We start from the raw sequence: 25,672 nt of genomic DNA on the forward strand, positions 1-25,672 counted from the left end.
AAGAAAAAAAAAGCAACAAAGAGCATGATATATAGATATTTTATTACAATTATCATCTATCTTAGCCTTATATTCCAGTTTGTACATTTATACAGATTACAATGATATGCTTACAATACAGTGACCCATAAATACACCACTCAACCAGGCGTTTCAATACACACAGTGTTTCTCTCATGTTCATGCTGCACGAGACTGGAGGGCAACATGTTGGAAGATCTTGGGCCAGAGGTGGTCTGTCATTGAATTTTTGACATTGTCTTGGAAATATGGCTCTATACCAATTGCCAAATGTTAAATGTGCTGCTATTTCTTTTTGCACAAAGCATATCATGAACTCAGGGGTATAAAAATAGCCATTTGTTTTTTAAATTCTACAATATTTACATTAATATCTTCACTGTTGAACACAGTTTAGACTGTTGTTTTTAAATATGTTACTCTAAAACACTTTGTTACTTTACTGGCAAACTGTAATGCTACACCTATAAAGATGCAAAATAAGGACCTGTGCCTTGCATCAACATTTGGTAAATTGAGTGCGGTAAAGCATTTAATAAAAAGCAAACTGTTAATGCAGTTAACAGTGGACAGGAGAAGCAGATGTGAGTGGCAGAGCAATACACAAAGCTGAGGATAAGGATGTCAGGGACTATCATGAAATTATGCAGTTTTTCCCCTTGTGCCCTTTTTTCTTTTTGGACTTAGTCCGCACGCCATAAGAAGGTGAGGACATGCCTGCCACAGGGGTTGGCAAGTCATCAGTATAGTAGTGTCTATGGGGCCTGGGCTGAGGGATTGGCTGACCCAGGAAAAAGCCTTCCTCCTCAGAATCAGAGGAGGAGGAAGAACACGTGGAGCACCAATCATCATCCTCTCCATACAGTCCCAAGAACCTCTCCATGGCTGGACCCTGTAGTCCGTATTCGGACATGGCCGCAGGGTTTGGGTGGCCCTGAAAGGCTTGCTGCCCCTTGGGCCCAAAGGCATTCCCTCTTTGGTCCATTTTGTAGCACATTCTGGCCCTCTCCTTGGGCAGAAGATTAAGAGCATTGTCGGAGCGAGACTTGCGGCTGCGATGCCTCCTGTGGTGGTGATGGTGGCGACCAGACTGAAGTTCCTGGCCCTGCTCCTCAAAGTGGTAGACTCTCCGACGTGTCCGTTCACTCATAGGTGGCTGGCGCACTGGGAGATCACAGTAATGGCCATTGTCTACAACATCATCAGAGAATTTGACTTGCTGGGGCCTTGATTGTGAACGTGTCCTCCTGATAGCTGGTACATGAGGTTTGGGTCTGTCTGCTGGCTGAGGCACCTCTTCTTCTTCAGGGACATTTTCCTCAAACTCTTCTTCATGCTCTGATACAAGGCTCTTCAAGGAATTGGCACTTCTATGTAACATTGAGGAATTGAGGGTTCCCATGTTACTGCTTTTCTCACAGTCTTCTGTCTCCAGTTCATGGAATCCTTGCAGGGAATATACCAGTTGTCTATCTTTACTATCACCATCTACAGATGCCCCTGGTGAGGAGAGAGAAAAGTTAGGACAAATTTGCACATGGATCGAAGGGCAACCACTGCTATCACATAAAAAGGCAATCTAAATTCTGATATATTATGTCACATCTACTCACCAGTAATATTAGAAAGTGCCAGTGAGTCCATGGAGTCTCGGACACTCTGATCTGTTTTCTTGAACTCATCGGTGATACACTCTAAAGAGTCATTATACCACTGTGGCTCCTCTCCCTGGAAGCCACCTCCAGCCCCATGATCCAGCTCCAACTCCTGGATCTTTCTGCTGCTTGCTGGGCCGGGATGACTACCGTAGGCTGAGTCCCCTAGTCCATCCTGTGACTGCGCCCAGTACATGTCTGCCTGGTACTTCTTACTTGCCAGGCTTCCTCTTCCTCCCCCACCACCAACGCTAGGTTTTGATACCTCCTGTTTCAGCTTAGGATCCTTTTCAGCAATCCAGAAATCAGTTGGTCTGGAGTCACTTGCTTGCTGGAAGACCCCATGTTCCCCGAATTTTAATAGCAATTGAGTCATGTAGTCTTCATGCTCAGCCCACTCTTCCTCCTCCTGATCCTCAGGTGCCTCATTCTCCTCACCACGCCCCCTCCAGAAATGCTCATCAGATAAGTTCATGTGGGTAAGCTTGTTGGTCAGGGTGTCGTCAGCGTTTCCACTGAAGCCTGGACACTTATAGTTGACAGAAGGTGAGAAGAGGAGTGACTGTCTGCACTGGTCAGCTGAGCGACTGCTTTTTCCCATGCGTACACTGCGCCGAGATTCTCGTGATCGCGCTGACTGGAAGGCAGAGTCAGAGGAGTCGGAGGCATGCACATCTTCTCCGATACTGCAGGCCTTGGAGCAATAAATGCGGCCCTGGTGGGGCAGGAAGGGGCAGCCCAGGAGGGAGCTCTTACACTGGGCACAGCTAAAGCAGCTCTCAGTTGCATGCCAGTGAAGCCCATCATAGGTCATCTGAGCATGATCAACACCTGGGAAAAAGATGTTGAGATGATTAGACATGCAACACTGAAGGAATAAAAGATTACGACAGATGTTTTAAAAGTCATCTCACCAATATGTTCCCCGCAGGCCTCACAGTACTCTGCATAGAGAGATTCAAAGCAGCCACAACAGTATGGCCTGCCGTCCTTCATGATATAGCGCTGCCCTCCAAGAACTGTCTCGCATTCAAAACAGGAGAAATGCTTCATATGCCAATGGCGTCCCTCTGCCTCGGTGCATTCATCAGCAAAGATAATCTGTAAAGAGATTTAGCTGGATTACACAAAACTGTCAAATCTGCATGTGCATTTGTTTGTATAGGAATATATTCAATACAGTGTTGATCTAAAATAATTGTTACTGCATTCCAAAAAGGCAATAAATGTCAGACTCTTGAAGTCTTTCCTTTACTACTTTGTTTTGTTTCAGTGTTTCAGTCGTGTGGTTTTACCTCCTCGCAGGCCGAGCAGCGTGGTTTGAGTAGCTCAGCGTGGTGCCTTCCGCAGTGGATCTTTCCATCATGGTAGAAGTAGATCAAATCCACCAGCAGTTCACTGCATGTGGAGCAGGCAAAGCATGCTGGGTGCCAGCTCAGCCCAGGGCCTGCCCTCGAGGCAAACACTGCCATTTCTCCGCCATTGATGTTTTCCCCACACTGCAATATACGAGATGATCGTATGGTTGAGTAAAACATCCTGTAATGACTGTGCAACAGCTCTTTAGCTGGAGTTACAAAGAATGGTTTGACAAGATCAAATGAAGCTTGGGTAGTTAATTACAGCTCCTATAAACTGCATGCTTTGGCCAAGTCCAAATTTGCTTGACATGCAACATAAATTTCTGGCCTCTATAAACTTTAACAGCATGGCCTTTGAGTCTAATTGCTCTGTTGACGAAGGGGTCAAAATGTGGCTCATCCATCCCACTGGGTTGTCCTTACCGCAGTCCCAGAGTGACTAATGTGTCTGCTTTTCAGCACCTGCAGTTCTCCCCAATACATAGCATGAAGACCAGACTTTTCCAATTAACTACAGTTACCTTGGGCTGATATGGAACTGAGTTTTTAAAGGGTTCATAGGTACCCTCTGCCCTAGATCATTGTGAATACTAAAGGAAACACTACTGTGAGCCATCCCAAACCTCTCAGCAAAGAACTGTCTGCAGGGCTGCAAATCCAGCATTCCCACCATGCTTATCATCACAGTAGTTGAAAAAGGCTCTTGGACTTTTGAAAAGTATGGGCTGAGTCCTAATCTTCCAAAACATATTAACACACAACCACTATCACACTCCACTCCTCTTCATATTAACAGTAAATTATACACTTATGCATGCAAGACATGGAACTTACATGCTCACAAATGCTCTTCTGCAGATTGCGAGGCAGCAGTTTTATCGTGCCTCTCCCGAGAGCTTCCTTCTTCCTCTGGACACTGAACATAAGTAGCTCCTTCTTCTCCTCCTCACTGAGGGACTGGCAGTAACGCACCTGGGAAGAAATTGCCAAGTCTTCAGTTAACATTCACACTTTGCATCAAGGAATGAGATTCCTTATTTCAAAGGCCCAATATTGAGAAAATCTGCAGGGAAAATCATTTAAAGTAGTTCAAGAGAGCTTTTCATCTGATGTCTCCTGAAAGACTGCAGGTCACTAAGAGGTTATAAGCTTAGATAGGTATAAGAGAGGGGCAGAGTGCATCCCAGACCACGCTGAACAAAGCTAACTCTTGACCCCAGCTTGCCCTTCTTACACCCCCTAAATATCTCCATCTACAGCCCCTGATTGAGAACATCATTTTTACAACAGGCCTTTTTGATGTTTCCTAAAGCCTTAACAAGAGGGAAAGCAGACGTTTACACAAACAAGGCCTGTGTTTAGAGTGAAATCAAGAGGACGGGCAACAAAGGAAAGGAGACAGCCAAGTCGAACTGTGGTGCCACTGCGGTGGTGGCATCACATAAAGCCTCTTTCAACCACAATCCCTCTCTCCCGCTGAGCAGTCCTCGTAAAAACCGCTGCTATGACAGGAATCCTGCTGGTGGGGGCTCCTGGCAAACATCATAAAATCATCAAGTCAAGAGCCACATTGTGCCCACTCTACATGTCTACACGATTGTGGAACAAAAATCCCCCGGAGTGGTGTCAACGTGACTGTTAAGGATCCACAGAAGTGGGATGGTATGAAGATGGTGCAGTTATTAACGCTGTGGGTTTAACAGATAAACAGAATTGAGAGTGGTTGAAATGAGAGGACCTGCTGGGACGAGTTTTATGATACTCTTATTTAAACATGCAAACATAACATTCTCACCTCATTATCATGCGGTGGGAGCTGGTAGAGGAGCTGCTTGATTCTAAACTTCTCTCCTGGACTGTTCACATAAGGGATCTTATCCTCAGGCAGACAGGAGAAATATAACTGGACCTGGAGAAATCAGAGCATGGAGAAGGGAGATTAGGCATAGGAACATTGTTTGGCATTAAGACAGTCTAGACATCCTTAATATGGGCAAGGTTTTGGTGACCCTGATTAAAACAGCTTAATATGAAATTGACAAGGTGTCAAACTCTTTTATTGCCTGAACTGAAAGGTTCAATAAATAACCATTAAAAACATCAGACATCTATTCCAAGTCACATATTTTCAAGAATGTGTGGTCATCAGTTATGAACATATATCTGTTACCGGCTCTCCAAGAAGTTGAGCTATTTTCGACAAAAAAAAAGTCCACCCACTAAATTGCAGCAATCTATCACAGTTATGATCTTGGATGTACAGCCCATATTTATGAACACAAATTATTTTCCAAGTAACCAGAGGCTAACACATTAATTTGTAATGAGACACATTCTGGGATGGTGCAGTGTAAAATGTATGGAGGACTGACTTTTTATTATTCAAGTGCTGTAGTGCTCCTTCACCTTAAAATCAGCTTTTTGTCAAGACCAAGACACATAGTGTTAATGTTTTGATGATGGGAGGAATATATACTTCATAAATCGAAGATAAACCAGTCAAAACAGGTCAACAGGTCAAATCAGTTTAAAGGTTGTTTTTCAAGTCATATGCTTGTCTCTATAGGGATGGGACAAAGCAGCTTGTTGCAGTGGCACTTTGACCTTTGGGGCCGACCACTGAAAACTTAACTTTATGAGGGAGGGGCTATTACAGCCAGCCAGATAAAAAGGTGGGCTGTGCTTGCCTTGTGTGTTGGGGTGGCTTCCTGCAGTTTCGGTCGTCTAGGGGGGGTAACAGCAATTTACCCTGACAATCAACCTAGCGTTTGCCCCCCTCACCATAAATTATGCACATTTTGATGCTGCTATTACCCCTCATCCAGCTCCCTAGGGGCTGGGGAACAGTTAACAGTATCACCCAAGCCCTATGTGTCTTCACTGTAATAACGACCCATAATACTCTGCCCATTCAGGGCAATGGCTGCAGTAAAGACATTACAGTTGACCCATGCATTTCCAAAACAAAAGGCTCTGCATGTTTGGGGTTTAAGGTTCTCTGTTGCTGAGAAGCCCTCTCACCCTCATTGCTTCCATGTGTGTAGTTTAACAGGGGAAACTGGATGGAGAGACATGAAGGGGAGAGAGAATCGCAGCAAAAAAAGGAAGAAAAATGAGGGGAAGGAAAAATGCAGCAGATTGGGAAAAGTGCCACATCACACTGGCTGCCCTGCGGACACAACTAACAGCCTGGCCTGTGTTTGTGGAGAGGAAGGCTTGTTAAAAGACGGCCCCTTGATTCTCCATTCTGCCACCAGCAGTGGTCTCGACCCACTAAGTCCTCGTCTTAACAGATCTGTGATAATGACAAGCAGACTTCACCATCCCGCAGTTTGTAAAATAAAGTGCACACATCCTGTCTTTAAGTGGCTGCATGGCAGAGCCTGATCAGTCTGCCTGAAACAAAGGGAGTGCGCAAAAGTTTTATAAAATATGTTGCTTCTCCCTTAAGTGCCATCATCAAGAGGCTCTGGTTGGTATGTTGTATTCACTAATGTGCTGAATAGCATTTATGTGGGCCAGGAAAATAGGCTAGAAGGGAATTAAAATCAGGTCAGAGCTGTTTTTATTCCCTGTCAGGAGGATACAGTATTATTCACTGTGGTAATTTGGGAAATGATGATTGCTGAACCACCGAGATAGGCACCACAATTAAAAAGAACAATATCATGCTTCAGGTCTTCTCTGTAGGAAAAGAAACCCAAATCCAAACCATGCAGGCAAAACAGACACCTTCACTTATTCCCAAAACAGCCAACAGAATAGTCCATTGTCAGTGAAATTTGACTCACCTGTTCAGGCCTCAGGCCAGGTGGTACCCAGGCATACTCCTCCAGCGCACACCCTGAGTCATCATCTGAGGTGGAGCTCCGCTGGAAGCCAGAGGTCAGCTTACTGACTTTCTGCTCCATCATCAAGTCTCGCTGGCGGGCCCCACCCTGGAGGCCAGACGCCGACACTGCCGCACTCGCCAGGCTCATCAGACTCTCTTTTTACTAGTCAGACAAAAGAAAAATGATAGAATAGTGGAGGGAAAGGAGAATTGGGGGTGAGGATAGGAAGAAGGAGAAAGATGGAGGCAGAAAAGAAAAGGAAATTTACTTTACAAACCTTTACATCAGCAAAACTCACATAATACTGTCCTCACTTCATCTAATCTAGTTCATGTTGGTGCCATTTCACTGAGTGCTAACCACCAGCTAAATCACATCACTATCTCTTTCGTGGGGTCCACAGCCCCCTCAAAAGCCAATTATTGTATCTGAGAAGGCTTTCTCGGTTCACTTCTTGTGATGAGTCTACTTGATGAAGGCACTCGTAAAGAGAACTATACCCTTTCACTGCTGTTGTGGCGGTTGTTAAAAATATGCCTTCCTCCTGTGGCTTCTGAGTGTATGGAGACCATTAGGAAATTCCCAATGCTTTTGTGACACGACATCTTGTTAAAAGTGGCAACAACAACCAGTTAGCTATTTTAAATGCAAAACTAACATACAGCTACTTATATGTACACCCACTCTCAGGCTCCACCTTTCTTTTCTGTACTGCAATTCAGTTTTCCATCAACTCAAAAGAAATTCTTACACCAGAAACTGACTGTTAAATCTTTAGCTTTTCTTAGCTGTCTAGCTGAGGTCTAGATGAGTCATTATTCAGCTTGCTTAGGCCTATGTCATCCTCTGTCCCAAGAGAGGCCACCTCACAAGATCTGATGTTGGCTTGATCAGTTGAGCCTGAAGTCTGTATAAACACAGGCCTGGCCTTAAGAAAGGGCCACCATATGGGGAATGTCCACATGCCTGGTCTCTCCCTTCATCTCCCCTTTTTCTTTGGTGTAGTTGTTTTCCAACCTGCTACACTGAGTGTCTTATCATCCTTTCATCTTCTAGATGGACAGAACAACGCCAGGTGACATTGTTGGATAGGGAGAGCTGAATGGGGGGCAAAGATAGATGAGGTCGACTGATTCTCTGCAGGGTACTGACAGTTGACTGAAGGGGAAAATATAGAGCAAGAAAATAAAAGAGTGGCACAGTGTTGGCCTGTGTGTGGTGGCCTCAGTCGACAGGACTCTTCTACAGTGTTTTCTAACTAAGGAATAAATAGAGCTGTGATTGCCACTTTACTAGTTTCATAGTCTCAACTTGGGTGATTCTCCTGACTTATCGAATTTGGGATTTGAAAAAAACAGTAAGTCAGGGATTTTTTTTATTTGGGTTAAGGAATTGTCACTGGATTCAAGTTTATCAAGCAAATCTATCACTACACTAACTTTTAGCTCATACAGTAACTCACTCCTATAAGTCCATTGACTTACTGAGCTGTTGTAAGTTCTCGAAGGGCAACGCAGACAAGGAGATGATGAATGTGTGTCCAGTTGTGGTCATTTCTCACAGGCCAAAGGCTCTAGCTGAGATCAAATGGAAGCCCAGCCAGCGTCCAGCAGCCTGGCCCTTGCACCACCTCCCCCGAACCTCCACCCCCTATGGCCGGCAAGGGCACTGAGGGCTGTGAAGAGACAGCTGAGAAAACCAGACACACTTGAGTGCAGCCTTTGAACACCGGCATGACAGTACGAGCGGCCTGAAAATCTGTGCTCTCTCCTGGAATGATATATATGCCTGGCTGCCTCTGGGAGCATGCAGCCCCTATGCATACATGAGGAGGGAATGCATATATTTATGCCACAGTCAACACTGATGCAGGCTTCTGAAGGCTAAGCTGGCCCACACTCGCACACAAACAGCAACCTGAACTGTCAGTTAGCTCCATGCTTCTGGTTTTATGAGGACTTTTTCTAAGATAGTTACACTCAAGTCTTTTCTATGGATGATTTAGTGCTGCTTGGACAGCATACCAGGCTAGGCAGATACTGGTCATTCATATCAGAACATCCCCCTCAAGGACATGTCAGTCTCTGTAGCTTTTCCAATGCCAAATGACATACCTGCGTCCAGGCAGCCCATCAGAGCGTGATGGATAGCAGTGCCATTGGATTCATGGGCTCTTTTTGGGATCCATGCCTGCATTGTGCCACAAAGTGTCAAGTAAGGCGGATTGGCTTATGACACATAGCATTTAAACGCCTCTGATGTCCCAAACAATGGCTCTTTTGTAAAGGAATCCACCGAAGGCCTGTCCCATCAAGAGACTGTTTATCTCCCCTTTAAGTCTTTTTTCTTCTGGAGATGTGGTGTGTTATCTCCTCATACATGACAGTTGAAGCCCTCAAACTCAGATAACCTGTCTTCAGATGAGAAGCTGGGTGAGAAATAAGACACTGTCTTGTTCTTTTTACATCTATTGACTTGCAAATGAGACCAAAATAACCTGCAAAAATGTGGCCTTGTTTGAGAGCAGCTTGGGTTTCAGTTGGGAGATGTCTAACTATAGGCAGGTTGAGTCAAGGAGCCAAGAGACTCTGACTTCCCAGCCTCATATTTTATCAGACACACTCACTCGTGCAAAACATTTGTTAGAAAGATGTTTGCTTTCACATGTTGGCCGAACCTCTGAGGATGTATCACAAAGCCAAACCTGACTCACAGGAATGTAAGGCTTGAACTTAAGCCAGGCTTGCAATGAGGAATAAAGGATGTACACCGCTGGAGCAAACACTGTTTTTTACAGAAACACATCTGCTTGCATGCTAATTTTCCCTTAAGGAGTCATGTAGTTCACTTCCTTTGATTTAGCCAACCACGCTTCCTTAATAATTTGAATGACAGAAGCACTGTGCCAACTAACACATTCATGCTTAAGCTGACTTGCCAAGTCACTGACTCATCACTTGTTCTAGCTTTTAAAGTTTTCTCCCAACAAGGAGCCTATGGTTTATGAGATTAGTTTGAACTCCCATTCTCACTGTTCTGCTCCCCCTGCCCTGCCCTCCTCCCACACTAGCCAGACCCCTGCAGTCTTGAATGTTTAACAGCCCCTCACTCTTTTGTAAAGGTGCTTGTTAACATGGCTTTGGGAGCTGCAGGCCTGCATATCTGACTGATCTACCCACAGAGGGCCAGAGGGTGTTGGGGGTGCTATCAGGCTGAGGCTTAAACGGGGTGACTGACATGTAAGAGAATGTTAATGTGTCTCGTTCCACAAAAGAGAGGAAATTTAAGTCAAGGTAGGCGGAAGAGGGAAGCTGGGACACATGCCTGCTTTGAATGGTTTTCAGTGATTGAAGATTTGAAAACATCCCACAAGATAGATGGAATGAATGAAGAGGACTGTGCTCTTGAAAAAAGTGCACAATGACTCTGATAGTGTGCTAGCACAGAAAGACTTTACTCCCAACTGGAGGTGAGTGAAAAGTGGGTGCAAACTTGATCCATTAAGGAACACCGCAACCACAGGTTAGTATTTCCCGAGACACCACATCATGTGTTAACTACAGTGTGAAATTATTCATCTCTCATAGGACCCCACTCTGTTAGAGACCAATAAATACAGCCACCAAGAGACGTTTTTAAAGAGTATTCAACAACACTTCAGCAAGAGTTTCCCAACTCCAGACACTGGAGCTTTGGATTAACAACTCTTAAGAGAGTGCAGAGGGAAAATACGAAGCTTCTGGTCTGAATTACTGACTATATTCCCTTTAGGAAGTGGATGATGGACATGCACACAACTCAACACAGTGCTCTCTGTCAGTTTGGACCGGCCCGACATGTTTGACTTGGCTCCTGCGAGCTCAGCAATGCAGGATAGGCTCTACTTGTAGAGAAAAACAAGATTTTCTGTTCCTTGGCCCTATTGAGTTCATTCTCAGACAAATCTGTTTTTATGTTAGACAAGACATGACTGAAGTAAGGGAAAATATGCAGCAAGTTTTCCCTCTATGCTATACTGACAGCCTGTCAGCTATTCAAACTTCATGTAAAGCAAACAAAGTGATCTCAGGAACTTTAAGTGTCAAACTTCAGGCTTAAAGAGATTGTTTAGACTTTTTGGTAATTCAATTATGCAAAAAAAACAGCAACTGAGTGACAACCTTTTATACTTACTAATGGCAAATCTGTCTGCAGAAGGTTTAAAAACGCCAAAGTGAAATGTCTGATAGTGAATGTGAGGAAACCCAGAGAGGAGCTGGAGTTTTGCAGTGTTGAGGTGATATATGGCTGATCAGCTTATTGAGGCCTCTTTTCATTGCTAGAGATGTTGTTTTCTCAAGACCAAATGGATGGGAGTTACATCCCCACAGAGATCTTTGCTCTGGAGACCACCTGCATGCTGGGCAGGCTGAACTAAGACTCGGCACACGTGCTGCTGTCACATAGCAGACATCAAACACACATATATCTCAGAAAATCTGGTTCAAAATACAGGCCACCTGAAGCTTTAGTCCTTCTGGAGGAAGATTTGGATTTTAGCAAAGATGTTGCCTTTCACAGAGCTTGCTGTGCTGTAAATCGTGTCAGTCATACAAAACTTATTGCAACTAACTTGTTTTCTGTAATACAAAAGTTATCATCCAATAGTCCCACATCTCCTTTTGTTCAACTTCATTCTTTTATCTTGTTGCAAAATAAAAAAGGCTCATTCCTCTGAGAAAAAAAGAAACAGATTACATCTTCAGTCAGTCCCGTGCCAGTCTTACCTTAGTGTAGGCCAAGTCTCCTGAGGTGAGCAGGAAAAAGGATCTTATCACTTCTAAATCCACCAGTCCTAGATTGTTCTCCAGCCTCTGGGCTTCATATCTATGCAAAGATCCTCAGAGCTCTAATTCCAGCACAGAAGCAGTCAGCCTTCTCTAGCAGAGCTGTCAGCACTGTAACAGCCCATATCAATGCCAAGACAGTAAAACAGTCCAGGAGATGTCTGTCTGAGTGCGTGGGAGAGAGTGTTTGAGATGGGTGTGTGCGTGTGCGTGTACATGGAGGAGCTCAACCAGATGGTCATCCCACCCTCACCCACCACTCCTCCTCCTCCTCTTCTCAGCCCAACCCTCTCAACCTCAGCCCGGCCCCTTCACCTCAGAGCAGCCAGTCACGACATAGTATGCAAGAACCAGGCGTCTCTTTCCCTTGCTGACCCTCCCCTTGTGCTTAAAACATATGCTTCCAAATGAGAACCACCACCAGAGGAACTGTCTTTTAAAGCAGCACAACAGTGACAGTGGAGCTCATTTTGTTCATTTTTTACATTCACCACCTCAAACTCAACAACAGCTTTCACATGACAATCTTCTTCCCCTTTCACCATCAACTTCTCAAACATGTGGTGGCCTTTAAAGCCAGGCTTTGGTTTGTCCAGTGGTTTGTCTCTCTACTCCCGCACTAACATATCACGGTCACAGAGAGACATTTGCTATATTCAGCTCTATGATTACAGACCAATTGTTGGATCGAGGGAACAAAGATGCTCTATGTATCCTGCTGCAACAAAGTACTTCCCACCATTAACACCATCCTTGCTTAGCCTGACATAACCCTTCCCTATGACTGAGCATGATGTCAGCAAGTCTATAAGCCATGACTCCCATTACATATGAATCACACAAAGCCTATTGAAAGGAACTACTGTAACCACAGAGCTGTTATTATCAGCTTAAGATAGTCTGAGAGGGGGTTAAAAATGTCCATCACTGTTAAGCTTGACTTTGTTAAATCATGCTTGATGCACAATGTAACTATACCATGGGATTATGGATGGCCACTCTGGAAGGCAGGGCTGAATGAAGTAGTCACAGTTTGTAAAGTTGCTGACAGTTTTGATGATGAAATAATACTTTGAGGTGTTTTAAAAGCAAAACTTTACTGGTTTTATTTCCAATTTTCAGATTATCAGCTGCTTTTCTTTTTCTATTACTGGGAGTGTAGATTGTAGTTCAGACAAAACAAGCTGATTAGTCAAGTTCAGCCTGGGAAACTTTGTAACAATTGACTTTCTAGACTGTACAGTATAGCGTTTTTATTTTCATATTCAAAACAAGAATAACCAAAAGTATTTGAAAAACTAACTTTCCTACAAAATGATCAACACCAAATTGCTAGCATTGGCTAATATCCAAGCTTTCCATCTACCTTGTTCTATTTGGAGAGGAGCTAAAATTATCAACATGTTCTATTAAACCCAAATGTACATGTCACATGTATTAGCCCATCCAGTGAAACATCCCTTGGAGGACGCAGTTGCCCTCTGCCTCTCCTTCACCTCTGCAGGAATGTCAGAACGTGATACTCTTCCTGTTGCTTCTGAAAACAAAAGTGGCCAGTCCGGGTCAAATTCTGGACAGTCGCACCTTTTGCATCATTTTATTGTTGTTTGGTTGCAAAGTCAAAGTGTTACTCTCCCCCCAAAAGGACATGTTTTATAGTGGACTTGAGTGTCTTTAAGGGGATGAAAAAGTTCATCCTTTTCAACACGATGTTAGGCTGCAGAGGGTTAACATACTTAAAGACCGTAAAACAAAGCAGTTGAACATTTTACTAGGAGGCAAGGAATCTATTAACACAGCCAGGATTGCTTTCTTTATTAACATTTTAGCAGCTGTTTAATTTTGTGGAGATGACGTCGGGGTGTAATTCTATAAATGAGAACACATGCATGAAGCGTTTACACTGCGGGGTTTTTCTACTAGAGGGTTATATAACCAGGTTCACGAGGGTCAATACGGTCATGTTGCAGTGAATAAGTTTAAGATATAACATGCATCTCCAGAATGCATCACTTAACTGTTTTTTTCGTACACACATAATTCTTCCCATTATTTGATGACCTAGAACAAAGCCTCCAGAGAGGTGGCCAGGGGGGATATGGACCCAAGGTGCCCCAAAATCTTAAACTTGAATTGGCTGTTTGTCTGGTCAGAGGCGGGACTTGTGTAAAATTAAACTGTAGACTATGAATACAAATTTAACATGCTGTGCTAGACAACCACTTTTTGGTCATAAAACCTCCAAGGAAACATGTTCTATTTTATCAAAATACAAAAAAGTTGAGAAAAATCCTGACCTCTCATTCCTTGTTTGAATCACTTGTGCATGACGGACAGGCTGAGACTGAATGGCACTTAGTCATCCTCACATCCTCACCTCACATTAACACCAGTATGTGTTGAACTATCACTGAGTAGGCGGCGGTTGGTGACTGTCACTGTACTGTCACTGTACTGTCACTTATAAAAATAACAGCTTGTATGTGTAAAGAAAAAATATATCAAAAACGGGAAATGTGATGGAGTTCATTTGATATCTTGGGATCCTGGTGCCTGTACCTGTATGTTTGTTAGTCTGTGGACAAAGCCATTCTAGCTGCCAAGTCCAGGGAGGAGAGGCACCCCTTTTACAGCAAACCTCAAGCCTTTGTGCTGGTCCATTAGCAATTCTTAGTGGGGAGGGACAACACAGCATCCTGCCTTTTAGGAGGAGATTCATGAGTTGCCAAGTTAAGATGGTTAACAAATCTCAGCCAAAGTTATAGAGACTTTTTGCAAGTGTAGTGTGAGTACATATGTGTCTGATTATAGAATGTGGAAATGATGGGGCTGCATACTAAGTGTGAGGTTTTTCTCGCCATGTTTTAAGGCCATGGTAAGAAGCCCATGGGATGAGTTCCTGTTTCTTGTTTTAAAGCCTTAGATAGTGAAGAACATGGAGTAATGGGTTGAACCTTTCGGAGAAGCAGTGGTTGACACCTGTGAAGTAAAAATCTGTGACACCAAAATTGCAAAGAAGAATCAGCAGCCTTTGACAATGAACTTATGTGTGAGCACAACTATTTACAGACACCTGTGGATTAGCTTTAGTCATCATCGTAGAAGAATGATATCATCTCAGGCATCATGCTGAGTTCTATAGTTAGGATTATTTTGTTGCACAGTTCAAGGTTCGCCTCAGATAGTTGAATAATATTAAGCTGGACAAGTCATGCATCCCTGACCTTTGACCCTGGAGAGCACCAGATGACCCATAAATCTATGACCCCAGGGCTTTATGGCCCATTCCCCTGTCATAGCCACAACGACCTGAACAGCACCTCACACCTGGTCTGCACCTTCTCACCCCTGTAAAAACAGAAAAAAACGCCCCATGCTAGCGGCTAGGTAGTCTATGACCAGCATGCCCTGACAATAACAGGATAGGGATGATCATCATCAGAACCAACGCCCGACGATAAAGCCGCATTCTTCTCTGGTCCAAACACGTCCTTAAAGAAGGGGGACCCATAAAACTAAGAATCTAGGCAAAGCTGAGAGCTGCATCTCACATTTAAACCTCTGGACAGTAGTTTTTGTCAAAGTCTTAAGAATCTGCTTTAAGACGACAAATTTCAGTCCTCCTAAGAAGTGCCATAAAATAGGGCACCAACGGGGGCAGAGGGGAGGTCAGTCTCTAACTTACCGGCATTGATGAGCATTGTTGAGAGCAGCTCTCACTGGTGTGTGAGCTACCTTATAAAAAGTAGGCATTCTCAAGGTTTAAATGACTTGCCGATGGGTATTAGCAGGACACAGGCCCAACAAAAGCCTCAGTTATACAGGCCAATAAAAGCCTATCACTCTACTGTAACAACAATCCTTTTTTACGCCTTGAAAGAGGGGAGGAAAAGGTCAACTGGTGGAGCAGTCAGCACATTGATATTGACTTAGCTAGATTGGCGCTGACAAACTCAGGTCAGACTATGGGCTTGTTAGCCCTATAACCCTCCCATAACCCCTTTTACTGTTTCACTCTGACACATTTGAGGCAGCTGAGGGCAAAGCTCAGATCTAAGCTTAGTTTCTGACAAGAGACTTTTTGTAGAAGTTACAGCGCACTGTCTAGTCACGTGACACTTTGGACTCGCCAAAGATTTCTCAAGAGCACTGAATAGGAAAAATCTAAACCAACAAAAGAAAGAGATTCAAGATTTATTGGACTAAATTGGTAAGGAGATATTGTTACCTTTGTACTTTTCAACTCCTGACTTCCTGACTTAACAAACAGAAACAAAGAGGTTAGAATACTTAGATCCAAGTACATAATAACCGCCTGTGTTTAATTATTAGATTACAGTGTGTAATGCTATTGCACAAAACCAACAACATCAACTTATTAAGTGGATGATGTCAGTTTGAACAGCCCTGATTTATGGGAAGCAATCCATGAACACATCACCAATACCCATTTATTTCTGCCTTATTAAATTTGCTGCAACCCTGTGGTGTCACCTATGATGTCATTCTTCATGATTATCCTGTTTCCATTTAGTAACTTTAGTAATTTAGTAATACATAACAAAACACTAACCCCGGTGTCAGCACACTTGTTGTTTCTCCACCTTATCAAATGTACAACACAGTCCAAACTGCCAAACATCGCAGAGATATACGATTGGGACGACTCATATTTCACCCTCAATTTGACACCCTCTCACCTAGTTGTAAAAGCTGGACCTCATTGGGGGACAATGGGAAGTGGAGCAACAGAACTCCTGGGGCTGTTAAAGGGAGGAAGCCCCTTTATTTGAGGACACTATAACTCAACAAAAGCCTGTGGCTGTCTGCACACAGAGCGGGCTCAGGATGAATGGGCCACTCTTACACCACTCACCTCCATTGACAAAAGCAGCAGATCAGCAAAGGGCAAAGCCTGTCATGTGTGGTCTCTGTAGACAAACCGGGGAGAATGCAGACGTAAAATGACACACACACTTTAACTCATGAGTAAAGCAACCAGTCTGTGATGTCACCACCACTGTTTTTCATTTCTTCAAAGAAACTTCCCTCATAAACAGAAAAGTGTCAGGTGTTTGTCTTCAATTATGTGAAAAGGTTTGATCACTCATGTGTTCAATGTCCATATTCAACGCTCAAAGGCTTCGCAAAATTTTAAGCATATGACCTCACACTTCCCGAAAGTCTAACTCACACACCACTTAAACCTCACACCTCACACATCTGGACTTTTCTCCTCAACTTTCCACAAAGTTCAACCGTATATCCTTCTTATGGCAAGGAAACTATTTCCTGTGTGTTTCCAGCCCCAGGCTCAAACAGACACATGAATAAGACCGCCGTAACAAAACAGGCAATAATCGGCCAAGTACTAAGAGCAGGTCGCCGAAAAGGAGAGGATGCATTTTTTTCAAAAGAGAGAAAAAAGAAAGAGAAAGTTGGCAATTCCCACACGTGGAAGCGTTTTTCCTGAGCCGCACAGCTTCAAAAGGCAAACCGTGGAATCCAACAATACTGTGAAACAGTTAAGAGCTGCTCAGTCAGGATCCCACTAATGATTAACATTCCTGGAGAAACACGCCGTTACAGTCTTTTTAAGGCGTTCTAATTAAACACATGCTCCAGTGCCACAGCACAGAGGGAACTCTGACGACTGCGAGCGGGGATGCTTCTCTCCAGCTCGGCTTAATTGGACACAATTGAAGTCATTAAGATGGTAGTAAAAACAGCAGAAAGAGAAGAGGAGAGGCCCAATGATCTGCACTGTAAGGCTCCCTGTTGCTGTGATGATGTTGACCCTTTCACCTCTTTATGGAACTCACATGCACAGAAGAAACTCTTATCTGTTTTCACTACAAGATGTCTGACTGTAGGTGTAGTGTTGTTTGACTTTGAGAAGTTATTGATGCTAATTCCTTTATGCTTCTTTAACGTATTCACTTTACTGAAGAAGACAGATGGTTATGATATTGGGAGGGCAGACAATCTTCTAGACACAAGCTTGCAATGCATCTAAATGGCAAACTGACTTTATGTAATCTTTGTTGAACTATGATCTTTCGCCCTAAGTCAGTGGTTCCGAAACTTTTTCTGCAGGGCTGCAGGTTTTCAAGTCTCCCCGAACCCCTCACCATACACACAACATACAATCAGACACATTCTTCACCAGCAAATTCCTGCATCCTTACAGTTTATTTGAACACTGTCTGCTAGTAAAACTACACAAACTAAAAGAAACAACAAGCCATGTTTACAAAGGGAGGAGTTAAAGTGTTTCTGTAACATGCAAATTCCCAATTTTGAACGATCAGGCAGGCGGCAAGCCAAGGATGAGTTATGACTCATCATCATTTCTTGTGTTTGTTTTAGTAGTCATGACATTTGTTGCAGTCCTTTCACAGTCCTAGTTGTGACCCCAGTTTAGGGATCACTACCCAAAGTGATAAGGCAGGATAACATTACTGGACCATGCATTTGGAAACACATTGAGCCACAAGCTAAATGGTAATACCTGATACAATGTGATGTTGTTCACCGTAAAGGATAGCTGGTGGCTTAGATTGTTGAATCTATAAGGGTCTGATGATGGAGGCACTTGGTCAGTCACTTTTTTTGCATTCATTGAACAATGTTGGGTCTCTTTATGAGAGTATCATCTGGATAGTTCAACTGTGTTTATTTTGACATTCTGTATTTGCCCTTTTTCAGAAACTAGCATCCCAGTGAGAATTATTCTGTCAACAAATGTTCAAAAGACGTCTGCAGCCACTGTTGAAAAGTGCCGGAAGTCTAAGTCTATTTTTAGACGAAGATTACACATCCATGTTTGAACTAGATTTCACTGGAAAACCTGCAATGTCACAAGATTATGTTGTACCAGTTGGGTGTAATGAAGAGGGAGCTGAGCCTATTTCACTGCTGTTTCCTTTTTTCTGGTCTCTGCTCACCAGTTTTAGAACCAATGTAGAAAAAAGTTCAGAAGTATACGTTTTTAGAATAGTTACACTAGGCCAATGATGCATCTATGCAATATTTAAACAATAATGTTGATAAAGAATCTAAACTCAACTCTAAGCTAATCTAAAGATTCAAATTTGGGGTCTTCTAACTGGGTGTTTTTCACCTAACTCTCTAAGTGTGTGAGCGGTGGTGTTGTAATCTTGGTGTGATTGTATTCAGGTCAAGTCAGACCCAATCTGCAGACCCCCCTCAGTTTAGCAGATATACAGGCCAGACATGGGGTCATTTGTTCCTGGGAGTGTAAGTGTGCGTATCCAAGTGTGTGTATTTCACAATGTATGTGGAATGGAAAAAAGGACTCAACTGGCCGCCTTATCAAACCCTAAATTAAGGATATCAGTCCTCCAGGGGGGAGCTTATTCTTAGAAACCTCATGCCTGTGTAATGTGACTGTTTCCGTCAGCATCAGTGTGTTATATTTGGGGCTGCTAATACTAAGGTCACTAATGACACCAAAGTATTTATGTCAGAATCACAAGCCAGTAAAAAGGACACATGACAGAGGAGTTACAACCTTTGTTCTAAAACCTGAGATGACTTTTCCTCTAGTTTTGTCCCTTTTTCAACATCATAAAACATTCTGCCTGACTGCTTCAAATATGTGTTTGCCTGTGGACAGGACACACAGCTGTACACATCTGGTGAGCCACCGCTCTTGTTTTCTTTGGGAACCCAGCCCCTAACAGGAAGACAGTGCGAGCATAGCAAACGAAAGCTGGGCTCTTTGAACCGGCCCTCTCACCAGGAGCTGCCGTCAGGTTTGTTGTGGCCAAACGAACTGTTTCTGTGTCAGCTCAGCGGGCCTCAGGCTGCCGCTCTGCAAGACATGTCCTCAGTTAGCCTTTGTCAATATTGACTCATCTGTATGATCGCCTACAACATAAACTTTTACTGTGATCTGTTTCCAATTGATAATAAAACATTCCCTCCAAACTGAGCTCCATAGCAAACTGATAGCAGACCTAAAAATAGCCCTGAAATCTCAAAGTACTTCAGAGCTGATCAAGACTGGAGGCTGGAGACTATAACTATAGCGTCTTGACTTTAATGCTAATTCAAGCATCAAATACAACTAAAATTAGCATTGGCATACAATTTTGATACTAATCAAAGACAAATGAGTAAGTCTGCTAGTACATTCATGACAGGAAGTGATTTAAACTAAGAGATAATTTGAGAAAACACGTATTTCTTCTCAAATATTTTCCTTCTGAAAGTTTCATCAACTGTAATAAACTAGTAGTTAACAGAAACGTCAATGTGCAACCCCTTTTAAAATAATTCAGTGCTCCAGATCAAATTGGAATTGGCCTACGTACTGTTACATTAAAAATGTAAGGCTGTGATGTATCTAATGGTGGAAGAAGAAGATGCTCTAAATAAATTTCCTTCTGAATTGGGACACATGATGAAGTCCTCCAGAAGAAAAAAAGAGTAAAGAAGAAGAAATAAGTTAATCTTTTCCCAAAAGAGAGAGGAGAGAATAATGCATTGATTAAATACTTTGTGTTCCTGCCCATGGTATATATGGAAGCCGATTAAGGCCAGTAAAAAAAATACAATGAGACTGAAACTGAAAACTGAAACCTCAAGAAAAAAAGGAAATACGAAATATCCAGTAAAATGTACAAACTATAAGATAAAAGGCAAAAATTGATTCTGTATGATCTCATGATTACACATTTTATCTCATAATTTCAATGTTTTAATCTCATAATAGTGACTTATTTCTCATGATTCTGACTTTTTATCTTATTATTTAAACTTTTTCTTAATCTCATAATAATGATTTACTATCTCATGATAACAACTTAACATTTATTTATTACATCTAGGCTGAGTCTTACTCACTTTGTTTTTACTGGTGTAAATGTCTTTTAGATGTGGTTTTGTACATCCTTTAAAAGTTATTATCGGTTATTCAGGGCTGGTGATCTAGAGTGTGGCAAAACCTGTTCATGCAAACCACCAGAGCCCTATAAAATATGAAGGTCACAGTTTTAATGGGTAAATATTCTGAAAGCATTAGCATAGTTCCCCACTTTCTGTAACTGTAACCTTTCTGGAAAATTTCAGGAAATTCCTTTGTTGTCTGCCAAAAACCCTTTGCCCTGCAGAGTCCATTTTTAAGCTCCGTTGACCTTTTCCATATCATACACGCTTGCTGACTCCACCTCTGTGACAATACCAACAGTGCAGGAGGAACGAGAGCCCCAGGAAGGGGAGGGTTATGTGTGCGTGTGTGTGTGTGTGTTTTGCATATTTCCAGCCGTGGGTCCGGAAAGCTTTAACCGAATCCCCTGTTGTGTGCCGGGGAAATGAGCTGGGCTTTTTAATGACTATCTCAGGCTAATATGTTTTCTTTTGCTCCTAGCTCTTGATGCCTGTGATGGCTTGGATGGATCCCTGTATTTGTGGAGGACTGAGGAGAAAACATGGCCCTCCTGCAGGAAGCCCATGTCTGTGTCGGACTGGGTCAGATAACTTTCCAAAAACTCCATCACCAGGGTTTCTGACATTTGGCATCTCTACATCTGTTATTCCCCTCTATCAAAGACAGACATGTCGATAATTACCAGTTTTGCAGCACTGCAGCGTGGTTCTTCTGCATCATGCCTATACTTGGTGGTGATAATGAAACATGTGTGTCGAGTGGAACTTTCATCATCGTGGTGGTCTGATGGTTTGCCCCGCAATTACGCCTCGTGGTAACCAGAGATCTGCAGGGGCATTAAACTCCAGTCTGAGAGCCAAACCCGTTTCCCTCTTAACATCATCCCGCAGCTCCTAATAAACAGAGTTGTGCCTGGAAGCGCTAAATCACTAGCTACCTTTAATCACTTTAGAATAATGCTTAGCATGTGGATCCAATGTGTGCCACTGCTGCAGGCAGATCCCCCAGACTGTCTTACATGTGAATTGCATGGCAAGCACTATGTTAATAATCTCCCCCACAGACAGCATCATCCACAGTGGTTATCCCAATCGACACAGCTGCACATTACCAGTGCCACAAATGTGACCGTCCAGGCCACCGTCCCTTCAGTCAAAAGTGACCGTAGATTCTGGGACCACCGGCGTTCAAACAAGTCGTACTTCATCCAGGCCGCTGCCAACCTACCACAAACAGTTTACAGTCAGCAGGCTCGGCTCTCTGCAGTTTATCTACGGCAACCTGACTCCACACCACATCTCCTCCGTCCACAGCCGTGAAAGACTGGCCTCCTCTGACAGCTCCTCACAACACACAAGGCCTGTCTCGCTCCGGTTTTAGCCCTGCTGTGGTGAGCCGGACCACGTTTGGGGATAAAAGGCTGCCAGAGTGTTTGGCTTGCAGGCGATTTACACGGACGTGAGGGTGATTCATTCTAGGTCTGCACAAACAGGCCTCTGTATACATTTCACTGGTACCGGGCCTTTAAATCAACAGAGGGGAACATATACACACGGGCACTGGGACCTTCTGCTCAATGACACACAGCTGGGTGTCTGTTGCTCAGCCTACAGACAGCCATACACACATATAGGTGACTATTTTGTCTCTGTCCTTCTATTCCTCTCTGACAAACACACACACCAATGTATACGCAACTGTTTATGTCTGAGACCGGCTTCATGTCTGCCATTTGTCTCCACCTCCAGCACTCGGACTGCTCTGCACTGATGCAATGGCATACAACTGTGCTAATGTTATAGGTTGTTATAGGATGTGCTCATAATATCAATTGGCCTTTTTGCTGCCCAGCCCTAATCCTCATCAAGTCATTATATTCCACATTTATGAAGCAGGAACTTGTAAACATCAAATAAGCCCAACTCATCCGAGGCTGTTTCCATTGCTTTGTCCAAGAAAACTTACTCTAAAGCCTTCTTTTTTACAACTTTCCTGCATCCAAACACAAGTCAGGAACGAACAGTTTTTGAAGCCGTTTGATTCAGCTAATGTTTCTTTGATTTGCTGCAAGTTTTTTTGGAAATGAATTGTGAAACAAGCATCATGTGACACATGGAGCTGCTCCCAGAACATTTCTTGTAAATCATTTTGGTTTATAAATAACTTAAAACTGACAGAACTCCCACTTGATGAGTGAAAGCTGCAGTATAAGCTCACATCACATCTCTGCTCCCACATGCCTGGTCAGCGAGGTCATTGAGGCAGTAAATAGGTGCAGCTGTGGGGTATCAGACGTAGATTTCAGCAGATATATGGATCCTTTCCATAACATGGAGAGCAAACTGCAGTGACACAGCTGATGAGAATATGTAAGGCAACATGGAACGTGTTGTTGCATTTGATGCTGTCTTGGATGATGTAATTTTGTATTTTTCTGTGCATATAATGAAATATTTTAAATTAAAGTAAAGTGCTGGTCTAAGCTTAAACACACATACAGATTTTATCTAACCTTGATCTTAATATGCAAAAACATTGAAGTAGTTGTAGAGCTATATTGTAAACACAATGCCCCTAGTGATTCTGTGACACCAAGATGTCAACCTCATTTCCAACCACTAGGTGACACCACCACCTTGGTTCTGTTCATCGACCTCCCCACTCATTCAGAGCACTCCTGTCTCTACCCTCGACCTTAACTGTCCCCCCTAAAAAATAAAGAAATCATCGTTGTGAGAAGTGCTTCAATCATGAAAGTGTTTAAAACAGCTTTCTTGTGCAAATTTTGAGCGGCTTAGTTGCACTTTGAAGTGGCATCTTTGACATAGTGCAGAACCTGCAGTTAATCTCCTTCCTTCGTTCTGTCAAAGTGCTCCAAGAATAATTCCACTCATCTACATACATTAAACTTGCTTTGTTCTCCAATACCACAACAGGCCTCCACAATCAGTCCAACATGTCCAAATAAAGACCATTGCACCATCAGGGTCTGCTCTCTCACCCAGCTGGGGCTTCAAGCTGAGCTGTCCCAGGATCAGTGAAGTGGTCTCTTTTTGTCAGCTGTGGCCACAGTGACAGATTTCAGGTCAGTCAGTTTGAGCCAAGTGAGTCTGTCATTCTGTCAGCCCCCCCAAGAGAGCATGCACAGGACTCAGAGGCTTTTGTGGATGTTTGCTGAGCTCCAGTGAGAGCACAGTGTTATCTTTGACAGCCATGGTTTGATATAACATAACTCTTCTCCTGTGCCTTGAAGGTTTAGAACTATTTATCACTTCAGCTGAGGATGGAAATGTTTAAAAGCCCAGGGTGTGTCATTGTTCTCCAAAGGAAACATTTTACGGCATGTTTAGCTCTGCAAGAAGTCTGCAAGGAGTGATGAAGTCAGTAAAACTTGCAGGGTATTTTTTTAAGCAAACAGATGTCTACACTCTAAAAAGTGTTTGAGGTGAAAACCATTCTGTGTTTGAATATTTCAAGTTGTTTTTACTTTTTCAAATGTGACTTTTAACTAGAAATACGGCAGAATTTAGCTAATATAACTGTTTGGAAGAATCATCAGTCGATAATTCTGTCACATCTTCTACATACCGACCAGAAACAAGTCGCAAGATGTATTTACATACTTTAATGAAACATGTCAGGGTTAAATCTTACAGTACAATTCTCCTCAGAGTGCGTCTTTCTTGCAGCTGGCACGTTTTCCTCGGGTTAAGCCTCTCTCACCTTATCCATCAAGCTGACAATTGCAGAAAGTGAGTGTAACTTTTCATACTGTACGTGGCCGGTATGTGTGACCACATCCCCCCCCTCACTCAACAGCCCTCCTGACAGCTATGGAGCCCTGCAGTGGCTGACGAGCAGCGGTCATGGAGCGGCAGACCAGTTGTCACCAAAGTGACAGGCGACAGCTGAGTCCATACATCTGGAGGCCCCGGGGACTCCACACTTCCACCCGCCCCACGACTCAAGCCAAGTTTTTTTTTCTTTCTTCAGAGTCAGAGAGAAACGAGGTTACTGTGACTGCACGCGCAGGGAAAAGTGAAATCTTTGGAGACGTTGCTGCGTAAAAACGCAAGGCAGCGGCACGGGAGGAAGGAATGAAGGTTGGTTTTACGACGTTCAGGTCTGACAGGAGAGCCAATGACCTCAGTGAAGTCCAACAAATACACGTTAGGCTGTTTCGTTGACAGTTAAAAACACTTTCATATAAGGAAGACGTTTTGCTTTAATACTGATACCCCATCATTTTGAGCGTTTTACACAGACTATGTAAAAGTTGAAAATAAAGTGAACTCCAGGAGTCGACAGACAGACTGGAAAATGGCCATAAAAAGTACAAACAATTAAAAAATAACCAGAAATGTTTCCACTCACCTTCAAAGCCTTCAGTCGAAGTAAACTCGAGTATCAAGATCCAATATTCCTAAAGTGAGAAAAATGATTCACGCTGCGTCTCATTGGCATACAATTTAAAAAAGTCCTGAGCTGTTGCAAAGCGATAAGCTTTAAACTCCAGATCCTGGCTGTATTGGAGGGGAGCGCTGCTGCTCTGACTTCACACACTGTCACCACATCTCAGCTCAGCGGCGGCGCACGGTGCGCTGTGGTGCCCCTCTCGGCGGTCACAGTGAGATGACATTAGCGTTGCTCCCTGCCTATTGGCTTAAACAAGCAGCCCCCACCACCCAATCCTGGAGAGACGGAGCAGCGTGGAGCAAAGTGGACAAACGCTTCTGTGGGTTTAACTCCTGCTGCAGACAGAGGGGGTGTTTAAGAAGAAATGTTTGTGTAGTTTAAGTGCTAAGAAACGACGAAGTGACTTAATCGTCTTGTGTTGGCTTTCCCCCGCAGGCTGCCTTTACCTTTGCTTGAACTTTTACCTTTGACTGGGCTACATATGGACCAAAACCGTTAAATTTTCATGTGTCTCGACATCAAACTTTAACCAGGCTGCTTATACATTTACATTCATTAATTATTCTTGATGTGAAAAGATGTTCTTTTTTTCTCCTACATCTCTGCATCTCAGTAATTTATTAGCCAGTTTAGAGATATGATCTTC

General features: G+C 43.3%; 1 protein-coding gene across 2 annotated transcripts; it reads right to left on the reverse strand.

Annotated features, from left to right (window-relative positions):
- Positions 1–25: 25 nt before the first annotated feature.
- prickle1a (prickle homolog 1a) lies at positions 26–25,230 on the reverse strand. Of its 2 annotated transcripts, none has more exons than XM_034685234.1 (8): positions 24,985–25,230; positions 6,829–7,032; positions 4,833–4,946; positions 3,872–4,009; positions 2,972–3,175; positions 2,591–2,777; positions 1,635–2,507; positions 26–1,521 (listed from the first exon to the last, which is right to left on the reverse strand). In XM_034685234.1, exons 2-8 carry the CDS (start codon positions 7,015–7,017, stop codon positions 656–658), a joined length of 2,571 nt encoding a protein of 856 aa, XP_034541125.1. In that variant the 5' UTR covers positions 7,018–7,032; positions 24,985–25,230; the 3' UTR covers positions 26–655. The 2 variants fall into 2 exon arrangements, with proteins under 2 accessions (XP_034541125.1, XP_034541126.1); XM_034685235.1 differs by lacking the exon at positions 24,985–25,230 and adding an exon at positions 11,637–11,846.
- Between the last annotated feature and the right edge of the window lie 442 nt (positions 25,231–25,672).

Source organism: Notolabrus celidotus, chromosome 6, assembly GCF_009762535.1.
Source record: "Notolabrus celidotus isolate fNotCel1 chromosome 6, fNotCel1.pri, whole genome shotgun sequence".
NCBI lineage: Eukaryota > Metazoa > Chordata > Actinopteri > Labriformes > Labridae > Notolabrus > Notolabrus celidotus.